Consider the following 16774-nt stretch of genomic DNA (forward strand, 5'->3'; position numbering starts at 1 on the left):
GACCACTTTCTTGTTTCATACGAAAGAGAATCGCAGAAACAGCGACAAGAAGGTTTGACACGTAGCGCATTTACCAGGGAAAGGAATGATTCATAGAACACTATGAGGCGTGCGTGAGGTAGTCAGTGTATGAAGGTCGTGCAAGAGATATCAAGCACTTATTCAGCTGTAATAGCTCGGTTTATCGGGAGAATGTTACCGAGTATTACTGAACTCGCGAGGAACGATCCATGGTTATCATCTGTGTCATTGAACACTCAACAAAGAATCTAAAAGTTATATACATTTGGTTTATATTTTGCGCAGAATATTTCAAATTGATTACGGATAGAACGATGAATGGTAATTGTTAAATTGATTCCCTTGTAAAACAGAATTCCTCTTCACAGTAGTTACACGGTTACATCACTCGGGCATACTCTTGATCAAAGAAATGCGTTTCAGTAGTGCACTTGTACAAACACAGATTCCAATACACAAGATCACCATACGCAAGAACAACTCAATTACTTTCGTTGGCCTGATGATGCTCGACGAATTGGTTGCATCACACTCTGGTACCATAAATCTTACGACGACTCCGCGCTCTAGTTCTCCAGCTTGGAACATAGCGATATATCGCAATGCCTCGTAGAAACTTATTTTACTTATATGCTAATTTAATCGATTCAAACAAGAGGATTATGTGGACCTTCAGAAGGCAGATTTATATTTTGTAGAATCATTAGGATTCATTAGAATCATTAATCCGTAGCATTAGATCTTTAGAAGAGGACAAGGAAATTCTTGAGAAGATGAAGTGTCCTCGAAGAGTTTAAATTATAGGAACATAGAATTCGTTCTAAACTTTTTTAAATTCAATCGTAACGTTCGTAGCTCCTGAAGACAAGTAACCAAAGAGTGAAGACATAAAACAAGGAATAGGCGTTTCGAGGCTGGGAAATCGTCATTCTTCGGTTTCGTGGAAAGCCCCAAGAGCAAGTTCTCGGTATTAATGGCTTTGGCGCGTTCTTATTCGATCGCGAAGAACGGGACGAAGGTGCAATAATCGCAGCGCGCAATGATCGTTGCATAACGCCGCAGATATAACTCTTCACGGTCTACCAGGGAACATCGGCACAGCTGTAAAGACCGTGAAGCATGAATAACCCAGTGCATAGTGCTTGGTGTTTGCTCATCGTCAGCCAAGGACGTTGCCAACAGTTCTTCCGGCTGATGGAAAAATCGCTGGGGATTTGGAAGAGGTTTAACAGCTGCGCCCACGTCGCCTCCCAGGCTGGGAACAGATTCGGGATAAGTCCAGGGGATGTCGTGGAAAATATTGCTCCTTTGTTCGTTCCGCTCGGAGTTATTGATAAAATGTTGCCGCAGCCTTTAAATGCGTTCCGTAGAAAGCTTTCGAGTCCTTGCGAAAATGGGCAGGACGAAGAGATTGCGATTGTGTAGCGTTTATCTCAAGTGGGCACGTGTTCCGACACACTTTAACCTGATGAAGATTAAGTGGAAGTAAATTTCTTCGAATGAAAGATGAATCCGTCGCGTGACGAGCAACTTTTCATGATTTTTTCTTTTAAATAGGCATATATAGGTAGTATAAATATTAATAGTCGTTTGATAGACTCTTCGTATATCAACGAGGATTCGTGTACTTTCCTCTAATTTTATTCTCTCGACGCGTTGTAGATGTTCGCAAATCAATTAGGGTCTTTCTCGAACGTTCTTCTGTCATTCATTCATTCAAGCTTGCGCCATTTTTATATATTCATTTACTTTATTCAGTCTTAACCCTTTGCAAGCATACAAATTTATACTCGAGTCTAATAATACCAAACCAGACACGTTTCCAAAGTTAAACTATTTTATGTAATGCGATTCTTGTTTTCACATTTTGCAACGCGATGGCGCGGAGTGCAAAGGGTTAAATCTAAAAGGATCTTACGTTCTTTGTTTCATGTGCTCTTCGTGTATTTTGAACCTCATCGAACTTCAGTTTCTGTGTCCATCGAGTCGAGACAGCTCACGTCCCACCGAGTTTAAAGAGCCATGGTTGAATTTTGAACTTCTTCGAAGAACACACGTCCCTAAATCGCATTGGTCATTGTCATTGGCATACCAGCACAGCGAAGGGACTCGTCTCGCCAACACGATCTACTCGGGTGAGTTATGGCGGAAAGGGTTGAATTATGTACGAAATTATTCGAGCGTTGAATTTATGCGCGGTGGCCGCGACTTGGGATATGAAGTGATATTAATTGCCTTGATAAAAAGCGCGAGCAGAGGGGTTCGGTTGCTCGTTTGTCCCGTTGCTCTAAGCAATTATGCGTGACGCTCGCGTGCGCCAGACGCTTCACGGATTCTGTTTCCAGCGGAGACATCCTCGTCTTTCGAGGTACGAGGGCGATAGTTAACCCTTTGCTGGCTGATTTCTCTGAAGGCATTCAATACAGATTCATTCATTATTTTATTCGTCAATGGTAGAATAAAAATTAGAATGTGAATTATAGAATTAATCATTTCACAGGAAATAAAAATCTAGCTGTTTGAATCGATCGACATCACTGTTCGTTAGTTTTCTTTGTTATCTATGAATCGAATATAATTTTGCTCAAATATAATTGTCCTCTTTTGTTTTCGAGTCAATAGTAGCATCATCCTATTCTAGTTTAGTAAGAATAATAATGAAGCATTCTTTGAAATATCTCACATATAAATAGTTTACCTTTATCAACAATAACAATCGATTCCCCCTGATTTCTCAACAATTGAATTGCTAGTGAAATAATTTGAAGGTACAATGCGTCGGGCATCGAGCATGAAATTTCTATCGCGATAGATAAGTGTCGTGCATTTTAGACAAATAATAAACGTCGATATTATTACACCCAGCAGCTTCGATTAGATTAGATAAGGGAATCACGGTTGCACGGTTGTACGCTAGGAATTTGTCTTCGGTAACTTTCCAGAGGTGCAAAGGCCAATGATCTTTTATCGGTAAACTCTCCCTCGTGGTTGCAAAACTTATGGGGTCCGCAGCAAATAATTTATCCTCTAATACATGTAGCTCCACCTTCAACAGGTGTGCGATATTTCCTCAAGTCCAGTGGGACTCTATAGATGTTGATGGAGTTTCGAAAATTACATCTGGAGGACTCGAGTAAATAATTAATTTTGTACGATCTAACATCTTCAAACGTTCATAATTAAATTTTCCAATGATGCAACACTTTGACGTCGTCACAAAATTAATAGACGTCATAGCCAATGCAAATATTCTATGTTCACCCCTTCAAGGCAACTGGTTACTGCTGCTAAACACAAATTTCAAAGCAATTTTTTAGTGCCTACTGGTTTCTAATAAAACGTGGAATATGTGTTGCCTATAATTTCATTTATGCACATATTTTTAAATACTTTGTAGAAATGAAAATGCGTTAATTAAAATACTTTTTAATTCTGTCCTCAACTGGTTAAATTGCAATCCATTCGTTTCATTCGTAAACAATTACTCAGCTTTCAATTCGACTCGCGACTTTCATCGACTTGTTTCGCTTGTTGCGATGAAGTCCATCGACAGAAACGATCTTTTTTTTTCACGACAAGGGGTGGGAGGGCGAATCAACTATCGGGTAATCGTTCGAACGAATGAAACCAGGATTCTAAAGGCACGCACACGATAGCACGTGGCACGAGTGACAAACGCTCGACTCGCATCGAACTCGAGCAAATAAGCCGATTATCCTTCGCGGTTCGCTGGGTTCGTGGCGACAGTTTTTCGTTTCTCTTCTCTTTTCGATCGACGTAATGCATTATCCGTAGATAGAGACGCTTAATTAGCAATCGTTACCAGTAGGCTAACTACGACGTTCGGATAATCGTGTTTGCTTAGTCTGTACCGCAATATTTTGATTATTCTGGACGTTAATGTACCGTACCTTTAATTAGTGAACGTTTCACGGAGCATGCTATAAAGTTATTTTATCGATAATTGAGTATATTATTTGCTAATGCCTCTGGACGACATCTTATATCGATATTAAAAAAAGTAGGAACGTGGAAACGTCTTAGAGTACTTTGCAGATTATTCTAGTCAGTGTTATCCTCATCGTATTTTAACATGGGTTTTTTCTGATTGAACTGTCATCTCATTCGGTACCAGGAGTAACACCCTAACGCATACTACAAAGCTATTAATTTTTAAATTGTAAAAATGTACGTTCAACAGGGACAGTCACAGTTCTATTTATATCGTTTTCCAATCTATCATTACACGAAGGCTCATCCCTCGGTAGGTCGTACGACTGTCACGACTCCTAGAATAACATCCTGTCCGAACGAAACTACAAACATGATACATTGTACTAACCCATCCGCACGACACTTGTACAAAGTATCGTACTCGTGGCTTCGTTGGTCGTTTTTCCACACAGGAAAATATCCGTTCGAAACTTCCGTTTTTACACCCCCAGACCAGGTGTTACTGTTCAAACGTAGCAATCGGCCGCCTCCAATGGGAGTATTAAACACGGGTAAACACGAAAGGGCAACGAACGGCACCGAGGAGGCTGATTTTCGCTCGAGCCATTGACATCGGGGTATAATTATAGCGCTCCTTTTAAACAGGCACGCGTCTTTCTACTGTGATCCGCGGGAGTTGAATTTCGACCCCCATTCTGGCCAGCCGCAACGACCCCAAGCCAAGTCCTATTGTCAGCTTAATAACACACCGCGGCGCAAAGTGCGGGGACTACTTGCTCGCGTACACGCCGCTGACACCGTATAATCACATCTCGGCATACCTTCTGGCCATGATTCATACGCGTTATGTATAACAAATACTAGGAAACCGAGAGGCGAACAGTCGAGGCGCTATCGAGGATCCACGTGGTGCCGGGACCACAGAACCGTCAATAATTACACGTTTCTGACTTTCTCCGTGGCAATGGGTGTCTATGAAGGGTGGAACGCCGGGGATTTGGTCACTAACTTTTATTTAAAAACAATTACTCGATCGCTTTTAACTATCGAGGCGACTCCCTTCCGTTTTAAATCGAGGTTCCATATTTACGCTATACTATGAATGTGTAAATATGAAAATATGAATGTAGAAGTTTGATATATTTTTAGATAGAATTATTCAAGGAATTAGTAGCAGGATAAGCATGGAAGAGAGAGCTAGTCAAGGTTTATGTATAATTGTTTTATTTTACTGTGAAATGAAAATTGAATATAACGTAAAATGTATATCGTTATGTGTACAATTATATGTTTAGAAGCATCACATTGTTCTGAAACACGTGATCCAAAACAATAATATATTTGTTATTCTTTAAAATCGTTAAATTGAACTATCTGCGAGGAAACAAATTTTGATTACGCTTTAAACTCTAGCAAATTATTCTGAAGATGAGTATTTATAAACAAAAAGACTCGTAGGAGCTTGGGAACGTTCGTGCAGGCTGTGTTGTGAGTTTAATAATCATCGTGGGCTATGAACCAGAGCCAATACATTTCTTAAAAGAGTCAACCACCCGAAAATTGTCGTCGTTTACTGAAAAAGTGAAACACATTTTTCTCCGAGAGAACACTCGATAATACTAAATTAAATAAACACGTCTCGGAAGAACGCAACACCGATTTATTTCCAAGTCGGTCGCCCTGATCGCGACGCAGGTATCATCGCAGATAAGAAACCGCGCAGAGTTGCACTCGACCACGGAAAAGCAAGCGCGGATGATGACAAAACATGCGCGCGCGCACTTTACATAATTGCGTAATTCCTCCAAAAAACTTCGACGATTCCCCACGTCGGAGAACAACCGACCGCTGCCTAACACAGTGGCTCTCAAACTGGGGCCCGAGGGCCCCTCAGTTATCTGAAATGAAAAGTGAATCGTATCAGTGGAATAACAAGACTTTATTCCTATTAAAGTCATGAAGTAATAGTACAAATTATGAAGATTACAAGTATAGAGTAACTGATTTTTCTCATTCGTTCTGACTCTGTGGAAATGAAGAATCAAATGGAAGATTGTTTTGGATCCTTCTTTCGGAAAGAAACAGTTTTCAAGCCAAATATTAAGAATTTAGTAGTAATATTCAAGGGTGTCCGAAAAGGTTACTTCTCCATATATATTTTTTTTTATATTGCTTCAGTAAAGAACACTCGGAAGGTTCGAATCAAAAGTGCCCAGATTATCATAAAGGCCCAAGAATACAATTTTATTTTCTTTCTAGAATATTACACCTAGAAACACACCATGATGCAAATGACTAAACCTCAACCATTTACAAACATTTTCCAATAAACTGCCAATCAAAACACCCTCAAAAGGCCTACATACAAACAAAAATACTCTTATTTTAACACGTTGACTTCCAGGATTAAATATTATCGAAACTATCGGAGACTACATAATCAAACGTGTATCATAGTAATTATTTTTGTAACTTCGTCAAAATTCGTTTAAATTCACTTTGTTTAAATTCACTTTCAGAATTAATTTTTTTAGTTCTAGAATGAATATGTGGGTGACATGGCGATCAACGTGTTAATAAATACCAATCAGAACCAAAAGCCCAAAAGAACCAATCCCTTTATCCAGAAGGACCACTTAAAACCGAAGTTTGAGAATCACTGGGGCCCTAGCGTATTCCGCGCATCCTCAGCGCGATAAGTGGCGCGCATCAGCTTTTTCCTCGGCGAGAGGAGCAGAAACGAGCGACTCGTACCGTAAACCGCATCCAAAGAAACGGAGCCGTAGCAAGAAAACCGACGAAAGCTAGCTGTACCCGGCTCGAGCGTCCCCGAGGACGAATTAGCCCTCGGCGATGCGGAACGCTCGTTTCCAATCTAACAGGAGGACAGAAACGACGGTCGGCGGACACACGGACGCCCCCAGGGCCCACGCGAGCCTTCGCTTGCTCGATGACGCTTCTAGCTGACGCGTCTCCGTCCTTCTCCTCGCTCTGAAACACTTCCGAGTAGCCCTCGCTTCCTGGAAGATCGTTTAGCACCTTTCTTCGCGAGGATTCCTCTCGATGGATGCGGTTTCTCGTTAGAGACCACGTTCGTTTTAATTTGGATAGAGTTATTCGGGTAGGTGTTGAGGAAAAAATAATTTGGGTAGTTAGGCGGGGGTGAAGTGAGGGGATTCTTGGAACTGTTATTGTTTCGGGAGGGAAGATTCAGAAAGTTTCTGGAGGAGCAGATTGACGTTGGTCAAATAGGATACTTAGATGAGAGATTAGTCTTCTGCCATTCGAGTGCTCCAAGCCATCCTCTGAATCACGTGTGCTCTGTTATTTAATTTGAAAATCGCTTTCGAAACGCATCAGCATTCCAGAACACTGGTTCAGGGTCTTCTCTTATCAGATACCCACCGAATGATTCCTGAAGCTTTGTTGAAGTCTACCAAAGCACCCAGAGCTTTCCAATCGACTAATCCAAGAACCACCTTCGTGTTGTCCCCAACTTAACCTTCCCCTCTGATCTAAACCCCTCTCCTCCACACGTTTAATTTGGGATTCCTCCAACTCTGACGTGGCCTCCTTAAATTTTTGTTAACTCAGCCAGGGGGTGGCGCGAGAACCAGAAAGCCAGCAGCTTCGTCGGTTGATACTTTAATTAAAAAACTCGCCCCACGCTGTAAGGAAGCGTCGATAATCGGCGAGTGTCCTTCGCCCCTGTTTGCTCGAGTCCTTTATCCGTGACAATCTCGAGGAAAATCCCGAGCTTCCCAACGGCCGTATAATCCTGTCGCATTAGAGCGTCGTCTAGTCGGTTAAAAAAAAAAAAAAGAAAATCCGAGGAGGACAAAGAGATCCGAGTGGAAGGAGGACGCAAGGACCTTTGGCTTTCGTCGTGACGCTGACCAGCTTCGAAACTGCCACAAAAGAGCGGTTGCCAAGGGATGAGGCAACGAAGGGACGCGCGATGGTTGAAAGGAGACGAGGAGCAAGTCGCCGGGCACCCTTGGGCGATGATACGAAAATACTGACACGCGGCCGAGGATTGATCCGCGACACGTGTCGTCAATGCTGCAATCAACGTGGCTGACTGACGTTGCACGAGACGCAACCCGCAGCTCGACGCTTTATTTATGAACGATTTGAAAAGCCTATCCGCTGGATCGGACGGTTCGCGATGTTTTAAAGGGAGGATCGCTGTTTGAGGAGCCGATAAAGGGAATAGGTGATTCCTATTTTTAATGACGAAATCGGGGATCACCCTCTCTCTTTGCGTCGGGGATCTCTCGGTTAGAATTGAAATTGAGAAATTGGAGGCTGAATCGAATAATTGACGGTCGAATACGATATCTCGATGGCGGAAAGTCGTTGTGGGAAAGGAATTGTGTGGCGCAGGCTCGCGTTATTTCAAACGATCAAATTTTTGTTTAACAATATTGATTCAATCGAGGTAAATGTTATAGTTATAGGTGAGGTATTGTGATCCAAATTATCGCGTTTTAATCATATAGTTAGTATTTTTGATAGACAAGTGGTGTTTTCAGTATTTTTATTTCATACGAGCGCGGCGAAGGAGATTCTATCAATGTCCTATACAAATTTATTCAAAGATCGTCGATCAGGATGATTGAATTAATCATCCATTAATTTTTTTAATTTAATTTGGAAAATCAGGGTTCTAAGGGTTAACAAACTTCCATTTGAGCCGTGCATTCCACAAATCGACTAACTCGATGAAACAAAAAGTTGAGAAATGCGATCAAAATTGCCTCCGAAGTAAATCATTAATTATTCAAAGGTCAACAAAATGTTGTCGTTTAACGGTGTTCTTCTTTATTATACAGAAAAGTTCTTATAAATATAAAAAGTAACGACTATACCAATTGCTTTGATACTTGAATTTAAGATTTGCCAAGATTTTCCAAAAATTGGAGTTAATCGATTTTGTGCAGTGAACGGGTCATTTCTCTTCGGTAGACCTGTTTACGAGTACATAAACCTCCTTCCTGTCGCGAAGGACTGGTCCTGGTACCAGAAATATTTAAATTCCCAGCCAATAAAGGCCAATCGATCGTGTCCACGGCTCGACGCTTCACCGACAAAGGGGGCCCGCCTTGGCGCGGGGGCGATTCAACGTTTTAAAAGGGAGAGGAAATCTCGGTGGCCACAACAATGGACCCGTGAAGGGATATTTTCCTTCCCTCGCGATATCCACTTATCCGCGCCGGTCTGACCGTCACGGATCCCCAAAGATCCTGGTCGTGAAACGCAACGAGGGTGAGAGGAGGGGGCGTGGAGCGTGAATTTTCATTCTCAAGGAATTATTCTGTCGATCAAGCGGCCGAGGGAACGATAGAGAGTCAGTTTTCAGCGAAGGAGATCTACGGTCGGTCCTCTCCTTTTGTCCGGCCGAATTGCTGTCCCCGACTTCCCCGTGACAAAGATGCCTCTAAATTGAAAAGTCCATCGGGAAGGAAAGGACAGTCCTCGGTATATTACGATCCAACGATATTGGACCATTGTGGACCGCTCGTGGAGAAAAATATATAGCTAAATAGGAGGCCGCTCGGTGTTTTATGGTTAAACGGAGGGTAGGAATGCCGAGGAATTTATGTCTTATTCCTGGCGAGCGAGCTCGGTGTCCCGTGTTATCGATCCTTGATTAACTCGGACCCTGGAATCTTTCTAATTTGCCCTTTCCACTTTGCAGCGACGCACGCGATTCCGCCGTCTTCCACTGCGTTCTTAATCCTCTGAACGTCACGGTTTATTTCGCCTTCTCTCATGGCTCGATTATTAGAGAGAGTCCAGTGGGAATTCCAGAGACATAAATCTATTTAGATTGGGTTTCGTAATGGCATTAATCGAGTGCAAGACGTCTCTTGCGTACTCGCGTGCTTTGGGTAATTTTTTATTTTTATATCGAAGCTGTTTCTTCCGATACGAGTCGTGGTTTGTTACTTTCACCCAACAAGAGCAAAGAATTTATTTTCCACGCGTCACATACTCGATAATAGAAAAATGTAGGGAATCTTTTCAACGCCCCTCGCAGAAATATCGTTACAACCCCCTTGGGATCCCTCGAGAAGCGTCTAATTATCTCGACGCTCGAGCCGATCAAGCCCGCTTGATTAGCCCTTCCCAGCGGGAAATTCGATTTCCTTTTCAGTCGGTCCTCACCTGGTTCACCTGCGACGCATTTTTCACGGGGATTAACCGCGACAATCGCTCGCCACCCTCGACGTCGCGTTTCCGCAGCGACCCCATTGTCGCGGCGCGTATCGACGTCGAAGGAGCTCCTTTGCATCGGCTCCACCAATTCGGGAGGATTTGTTTCGGCACTTGGGGTGTGGTAAGCCGACATGAGACCAACGCTCCCGGCACGCCTCCTAATAACGAGGAATTATCGCCGCGATACAATGAGCCCGCGGGAAATCCTCTTTGATGTCTACCACGGAAAATAATACCGTCCCTAATAGAGTGAGATTATCGTCGTCCCAGACCGACGCTCGCCACCGGCGTAGTCGGGAATCATCCTTGTCCGCCAGTGCTTTTGCTTTTGCGGTATCGGATCGTCGCACTGCTCAGCCTGTTACCCGTTTATCCTTGATTCGCGGCTTCAGTTTCAGCCGCGACGGGACGCCACTCTCTCGCGGATTGTTTTTCACGAGGAGGCCACGAGCTTGCGAGAATAGGGGAAACCTCGAGCGTGTTTCAAAGGTTCGCGTACCAGGGGGGTATCGACTGCTATCGGGACCGTTTGTTCTTGCCTTCGTTCTGTTCTTTCAGTGCCCTTGTTTCCGAGGTTTGCGTGCGCAGGTTGGTTTCTTGAACCCTCAGGGGCTGTGGCTGCGCTCGCAGCTGCGGTACGGGTTTGGCGAACCCGAGGTGCCCGAGCTCCTTGTAGGGACATCGGTGACAGAAAGTAGGATGACGAGAGTGTAACGTGTGACAGAGTGAAAGAGTAGGGAAATATTGTAGGGGAAAGTGGGGTGTAGATCTGCGAGGTTGACGAAGTAGATTAGTTCAATGTAGATTAATCGAAACGATCAATTGGCTTATTGAGTTCTTATGGTAATCTTTGTCAGGCTTTCAAAATTGGCCTAGTTTACCTGGCTTACCTGGCTTGGAAATTGTGCAATACTTTGTATGTGTACTTTCTATGGGCGGAGTATTGTATTAAACGAATGTACGTAAAGGATGACACGGTATTGTATTATTATTTATTATATTTCATAAATTACACAATGCTCTATACATACAATCAATCCCACAAATATTCGTACTCTTAACGTCTATTGAAGAAGTTTGACTAAATTAAATAATAGTTTTGATATTACCAAATGAATTTTTCGTTATAAATATGTATATAAATAAGCTAATACATGTTGTATACATTTATACAAACATACATTTAGAAACATCAAACCACTTAATTTAACCAAATTTCTTCAATAGAAATAAGGGGTATGAATATTTATGAGACTGACTTTATGTACACGTTTTAAATATCGCGTTTTAGTTCAGAATATCCACCTCAGAATATTTCTCACAATGTTTCCAAAAGGTGTTCTAGGATAGAGTCTTTAAATACCAGAACAACCATCTATTAGCATAGTCGTCTTCCATTCCATGTGTCTTTTCTACCATTGGAGTCTTCCTAAAAAACAAAATCCTAAAACCTCTTCTAGGAAACCTATCACACATGGACCTACAAATTCCCACCCATTTCGTTACCTTTTGAACCACGATGAATAAACATCTTAAATACTCGCACAACCAAGCGACCATTCCAAGAGCCCATTGCAGAGACAAGAACCTTCCTCTTCCTTCCATCCCCCTCTCGATCGAATTAAAACACATTTTCCCGTCCAGTCGGAGCAAATTGGCCCGCGCCGAGCGACAAAACGAAAAACCGTGGTTCAATTACACGAAGCGATGGGACCGGAATCGAAGGGCTACGGGCTCAGTTGCCAGGAACAATCGCGCCCTCCTCCGAGTGTTCGACGTCGCGCGGGTGTTCCAGGAGGCGTGTATATCGAATCTGCGTCGCCGGGAGTCCTTGTATCAGCTCCGGCGTCGGGCGACATCGGATGTATCAGAAGGCTAATTGTCTTTCGCTGTCAGTTGCACCCCATTTGGCCTTGTCCAAGGCACACGGCCCTTCGGGCTACGGCGATCGCGGGCACCGTCGTTTCCGCCACCCTCTCGGGCTGCGAGCACGCCTCGAATTACACGCCAGAAAGGATAAAATAATTACACGTTGCCTCGCGTGCTTTTCCGTTCCTCGACCACCGGCCCTCCTCCTGTTGGTTTTTTTTTCCCGTTGTTCGTCGTCCTTTTTGTGATACAGTGCGCGTGCTGTGGACGTTTAGTAGCTGCGCGAGAGGGGAGGGAATTGTGGGCGCATTGGGGCGTTTTCAGCGACTTTCTCTTGGTGAGATTTGTGGTAGATTTTGGTAAGACTCTGCTTCATCGGAATTTTTAGTTTGATAATGTTTCAACTTGAAAGGGTGTCTTCGTTTGTAGATTGTTTAAAAAAATCAGGTTTTCCCTCTTAAGCTTTTCTTGAAGCTTTGGGTGTCAAAATTGGGAGATCCTGTTGTGTAGACGTCTAAGCATCGTGTCTGATATTTGAGGATTTAAAGATTCAGGTGTTTACGGATTGGTTGTTCGATGTCGCGATTAATTTCTGATGGTCGGATACTTAGACGGCACGAGTGATATTTGAATATTAAGACACTGCACCTGGTGTAAGAAACGTTCTGATACTATAATTTATATTTAAATATTTAAATATCGTGTCTGATGTGCTCAGATGTTTCACCCATTCACCAACTACGAGATGCCTCGTGATTCAAATTGATTTTAATTACTCAAGGGATAAGTTTATATCCTTTCGAGTCACAAATTATCGAGGCACTTGTATTGAGACACAAAGTATATAAAAAGAGATCGTAAATTTCCTTCACTTTTGTTATCAAAACACTAACCTAGATTACACATCTGTATTTTGGCGCCCAAAGGAAAACGCCTTGCTTGATAGTGAATCTGTTAATCAGCAGAGGTTTGATGCCGCGTCTTGCCTGCAATTTTCACATATAGTACACGAGATTATCTCTCACGCCAGAATATCTATATATCGTCGTTCAGATCTCTGGTTTCCAAACATTCAATTCCGTTACCGTTTCAATTCCTAATTATCTGTGATGCTGTAATCCTCTCAAGGAACATCTGATCGCCAGAGCCAGGAACGTTCGACTCGGTCGAGCGGTCGCGTCGTTATCGTTTCGCGCCACTATCCGAGCAGGACATCGAACCGGGATAAGATACAATTTACTGGCGCGCGTAACCGTGGCATAAAGCAGTGGCTGATGCTCGGGGGCAGATTCATTGAACGAGTTGTCGGTGCTCCGAACGGTCGCCCCATGCTGTTTCCACAAATGGCATCTGCGCCAATAACATCGCGTTCAACGGCGACTCGGGATTTCCTGTTTATGAACACGAGCTCGTACAGGTGGATAGAAAATCCTTGATGGGAGACGACCAGGTGGAACAAACGGGCTGACCGGAGAAGCCGACGCCCTGAGCGTGAACGAATTTTCGTAGCTACCCCTCGGCGCGCCGCGTGTAAATTCGTGGTTGTCGGTGGTTGGAAATTTGCGGTCTCGGTGGAAAGTTGCCATCTGACTTCTACGACTCGTAATTAAACACGTGTGCGTGTTTACGTGGGTGGTTTGAGCGTATAAATGCACGTTTGCGGCGCTAGACGAGTATTAACCACCTGTAGTCTAAATCAAATCGTTTACCTCGGCTAACGAAAATATTCTTCGTATGGTGTGTGGGATAGATTCGTAATTGAGTTAGGAAATTGCGGTATATACATGAATTTTAGTAGTTACATTCGTCGCGGATGTACGGTGACATTTGGTGGCTTACTTCTACCGTGAAAGTTCGTCTAAATTGTGAACTATTGCGCTATTAAATTTCATTTGTATGTTGACATTATAAATTGAATAGAGTTTCTTTTTGGCAGTGAAAACAATTTTTATATACAAACTCATTTATTTTAACAACAATATATTAGCTATTCTTAATGCCAAGTGGATTCCTGTTTAATTTATAATTGTGTCTGGGATCAGGAACACAAAAATTAGTTCGTTTTCCAATTTAAATCATGACCACAATAAGAATATTACTTCGAGTCCTCTGAAAATTCAGGGAAACCGGAATCGAGAGAACCTCCTGTTGACCGCATTCTGGAAAAACATAAAATTGAAAAGAGTCTACCGGGTGTATTCGTTTATTTTTACGAGCCTACCTGAGGGAAAAACGCAGCGTCTTGCCAAGAATTCACGTCTGGCTTTTGCACATAATTAACGACACTGTTTGTCACGGGTTCGTCGTTCGTGACTGTTTCGATCGGAAATGCGATGTCATTGCTGCTTCTAAACAGCTCGTAATTCGGGAAATGAACTTTATGTCCAACTTCTTCGGGGCGATCAGCCTGTATCGAGCCACCAGTAATTATTCTTTGTTCCGTACTCGTCCTTGAATAATCACCTGAAGTGAAAAGAAAAATTTAGTGGGTGAAATGTATCTTCTAATTGACATTTGAAAATTGTCATGTCTTGTGATCATCAATCTTCTTAACACTTTGTCCACTAGAAGCAGAAATTAATCGTCAGCCTTTGTTAATATATGAACCGTTCATTGCACAAATCGATTAACTCCGCCAGGCACATAGAAATTGTAATATTATCGACGATTATTTTTTGACTATTCTTTCTTATAAATTCTATATGCCGTTAGATGAAAGCTGCATCTGTATTTTATGCATTCTACAATATTTATTTGAATTTATATTGTAAGGGGAATTCTAAAAAACAATGTGTATTATTCCATCGCATTTCTCAACTTTTTGTTTTATGAAGTTAATTGATTTGTGCAATGGCTCATATGTTAATACAGAGAAACCTCTTCTAAGCTGTAGATTCTTTCTAAATAGGTCTGTGGTTGAAGTGGTGAGACCATCACCTCGCTAAAAGTCACGTTCACCCGTGAATACCTTTGGATTCCCGCTGTTTCGCAAATCGAAGCCTGCCGAAAAGTCGGAAGAACCCCCCGTTGTAGTTGTTGAGGTAATGCACAAGTTCATTCGAGTCTCTGGGGCACTTTGGAAAAGCCCTGTAACACGCCAGAGAGTTTCCTCTGTTGCTATAACCGAGAATCATCGCTCTACCGAAGTTGAGCCACGGGGATGCTCCCGCAACGTCAACCGTAGTCAGCCACCTGAAAGCACAAATTGGAAAAGTAATCGAATCCCCAAAGCCTCTCTTGATTCCTCATGGATGGAAAATTTCTCCACGGGAACGGTGAATTTCGGGACGTACTCCGTTAAAGCGTTTTTTCCGAGGAACTCGAATAAACCGGGGGTTTGTTTGGCCAACGATCTCCCGGGTAGTTTCCCACTCGCCATTTCGCAGAGTATCCTGGGCACACACTTGTAGTCGTCGTGGCGGGATATCGAGGACAGAGCGTCGAAGAGATTCAACTGAAATCCCGGCGAAAGATTGAACGTTCCACCTGACGTGATCGGATAATTCGATTGGTAGTGGCTAGACGTCGTATCCGCTGGATAAGTGCTGGTCTGATGCAGCTATAAGTAGAAAAGTTCGGCAAACTTCGGACACGAAGAGACCTGTCGCGGGTTTCGACTCTGTTCCCCCCTTTTGCATGGGGAATATCTTGGAATAATGGTACGCGAGTTACCCCTGAGAATCGAATCAACTTAGAGGTTGGAAGGGGAGAATCACGTTTGATTGGCATTGAGTAAATGTGGAGTTGGAATGCGTTTGATTTTCATGTATAATTTTATGGTAAATAACATTTTCGACCATATAGTTTTGGTACTTTCAGTAGTAACGAACAAACTGAGAGAATATTAATTTTGAAATGTGTTGAGGTGGATGAATACATTGTTCATCTTCACTTGTGTTACGTTTAGTGCACGTATAGGTTGTAATGTTCTTCATATGTTTGTGATTTTACTTTGGATCGTAATGATATACGAACTTCTACAACTACCCTGTATGCATCTGCTAGGTTTTCAACGTACCAATGACGAGTCCTCGTTGAATAGATTGGCAAAAACGTCCGAGAAAGAGATCCGTCTGCCCGTTGACCCGTTCCACTGACTTTTCCCACTCTTGACGCCACGATCGCTTTCTTGGTCTACGAAATCAGCGGCTAGCGTGTCGATACACCTACGCAATCCGTTCCTTTGAATCGAATTATCCAAAGTTTGCTCTCGCAGGAAAGAATAATACAATTTTCTACTCACTTTAATAAATCAGTAGCATCGTAGTTCTTTCGAGAACCGTCGAATTCGCAGTAACGAGCGCCATCAATTTCCCGGGGAGACATTCGAAACCCATCCTCGGCTCGAACGTCAAAGCCGAGGAGGAAACAAATAACCACGAATTTGAATATCATCGCGTGACTCTTCGTTCCTAGCTCCGAAATTAGACGTCAATCTTTCGTCTGTCCCCCGTTCTCTCAATTTGCTCTCGAATCTTCCAACTTAATCCATCAAGCATTAAATTATCGCGTCTTCAAAATTCATGTTCACTTTCTATATATCGAAATGGAAAGTATGGTGTTCGGGTGTATTCGAAGGTGAATCTGTTGAATAGGAGAAGTATGCTTTTCGAATTATTTTTTATGGTAGGACATCTAGGATTGCACACTGTGCACTATAAAAATTATAGATAATGGTACTGCGAGATTCTGCAATAATTTTGTTTAG

General features: G+C 42.7%; 1 protein-coding gene across 1 annotated transcript; it reads right to left on the reverse strand.

Annotated features, from left to right (window-relative positions):
• Positions 1–14105: 14105 nt before the first annotated feature.
• Positions 14106–16565, reverse strand: LOC128887716 (uncharacterized). Its single transcript, XM_054143917.1, has 7 exons — positions 16550–16565; positions 16310–16478; positions 16085–16232; positions 15360–15625; positions 15035–15258; positions 14288–14529; positions 14106–14225 (listed from the first exon to the last, which is right to left on the reverse strand). The coding sequence occupies exons 1-7, from the start codon at positions 16563–16565 to the stop codon at positions 14184–14186; spliced, it is 1107 nt and encodes a 368-aa protein (XP_053999892.1). The 3' UTR covers positions 14106–14183.
• Between the last annotated feature and the right edge of the window lie 209 nt (positions 16566–16774).

This window comes from Hylaeus anthracinus, unplaced genomic scaffold, assembly GCF_026225885.1.
Source record: "Hylaeus anthracinus isolate JK02 unplaced genomic scaffold, UHH_iyHylAnth1.0_haploid 11989, whole genome shotgun sequence".
NCBI classification, from domain to species: domain Eukaryota; kingdom Metazoa; phylum Arthropoda; class Insecta; order Hymenoptera; family Colletidae; genus Hylaeus; species Hylaeus anthracinus.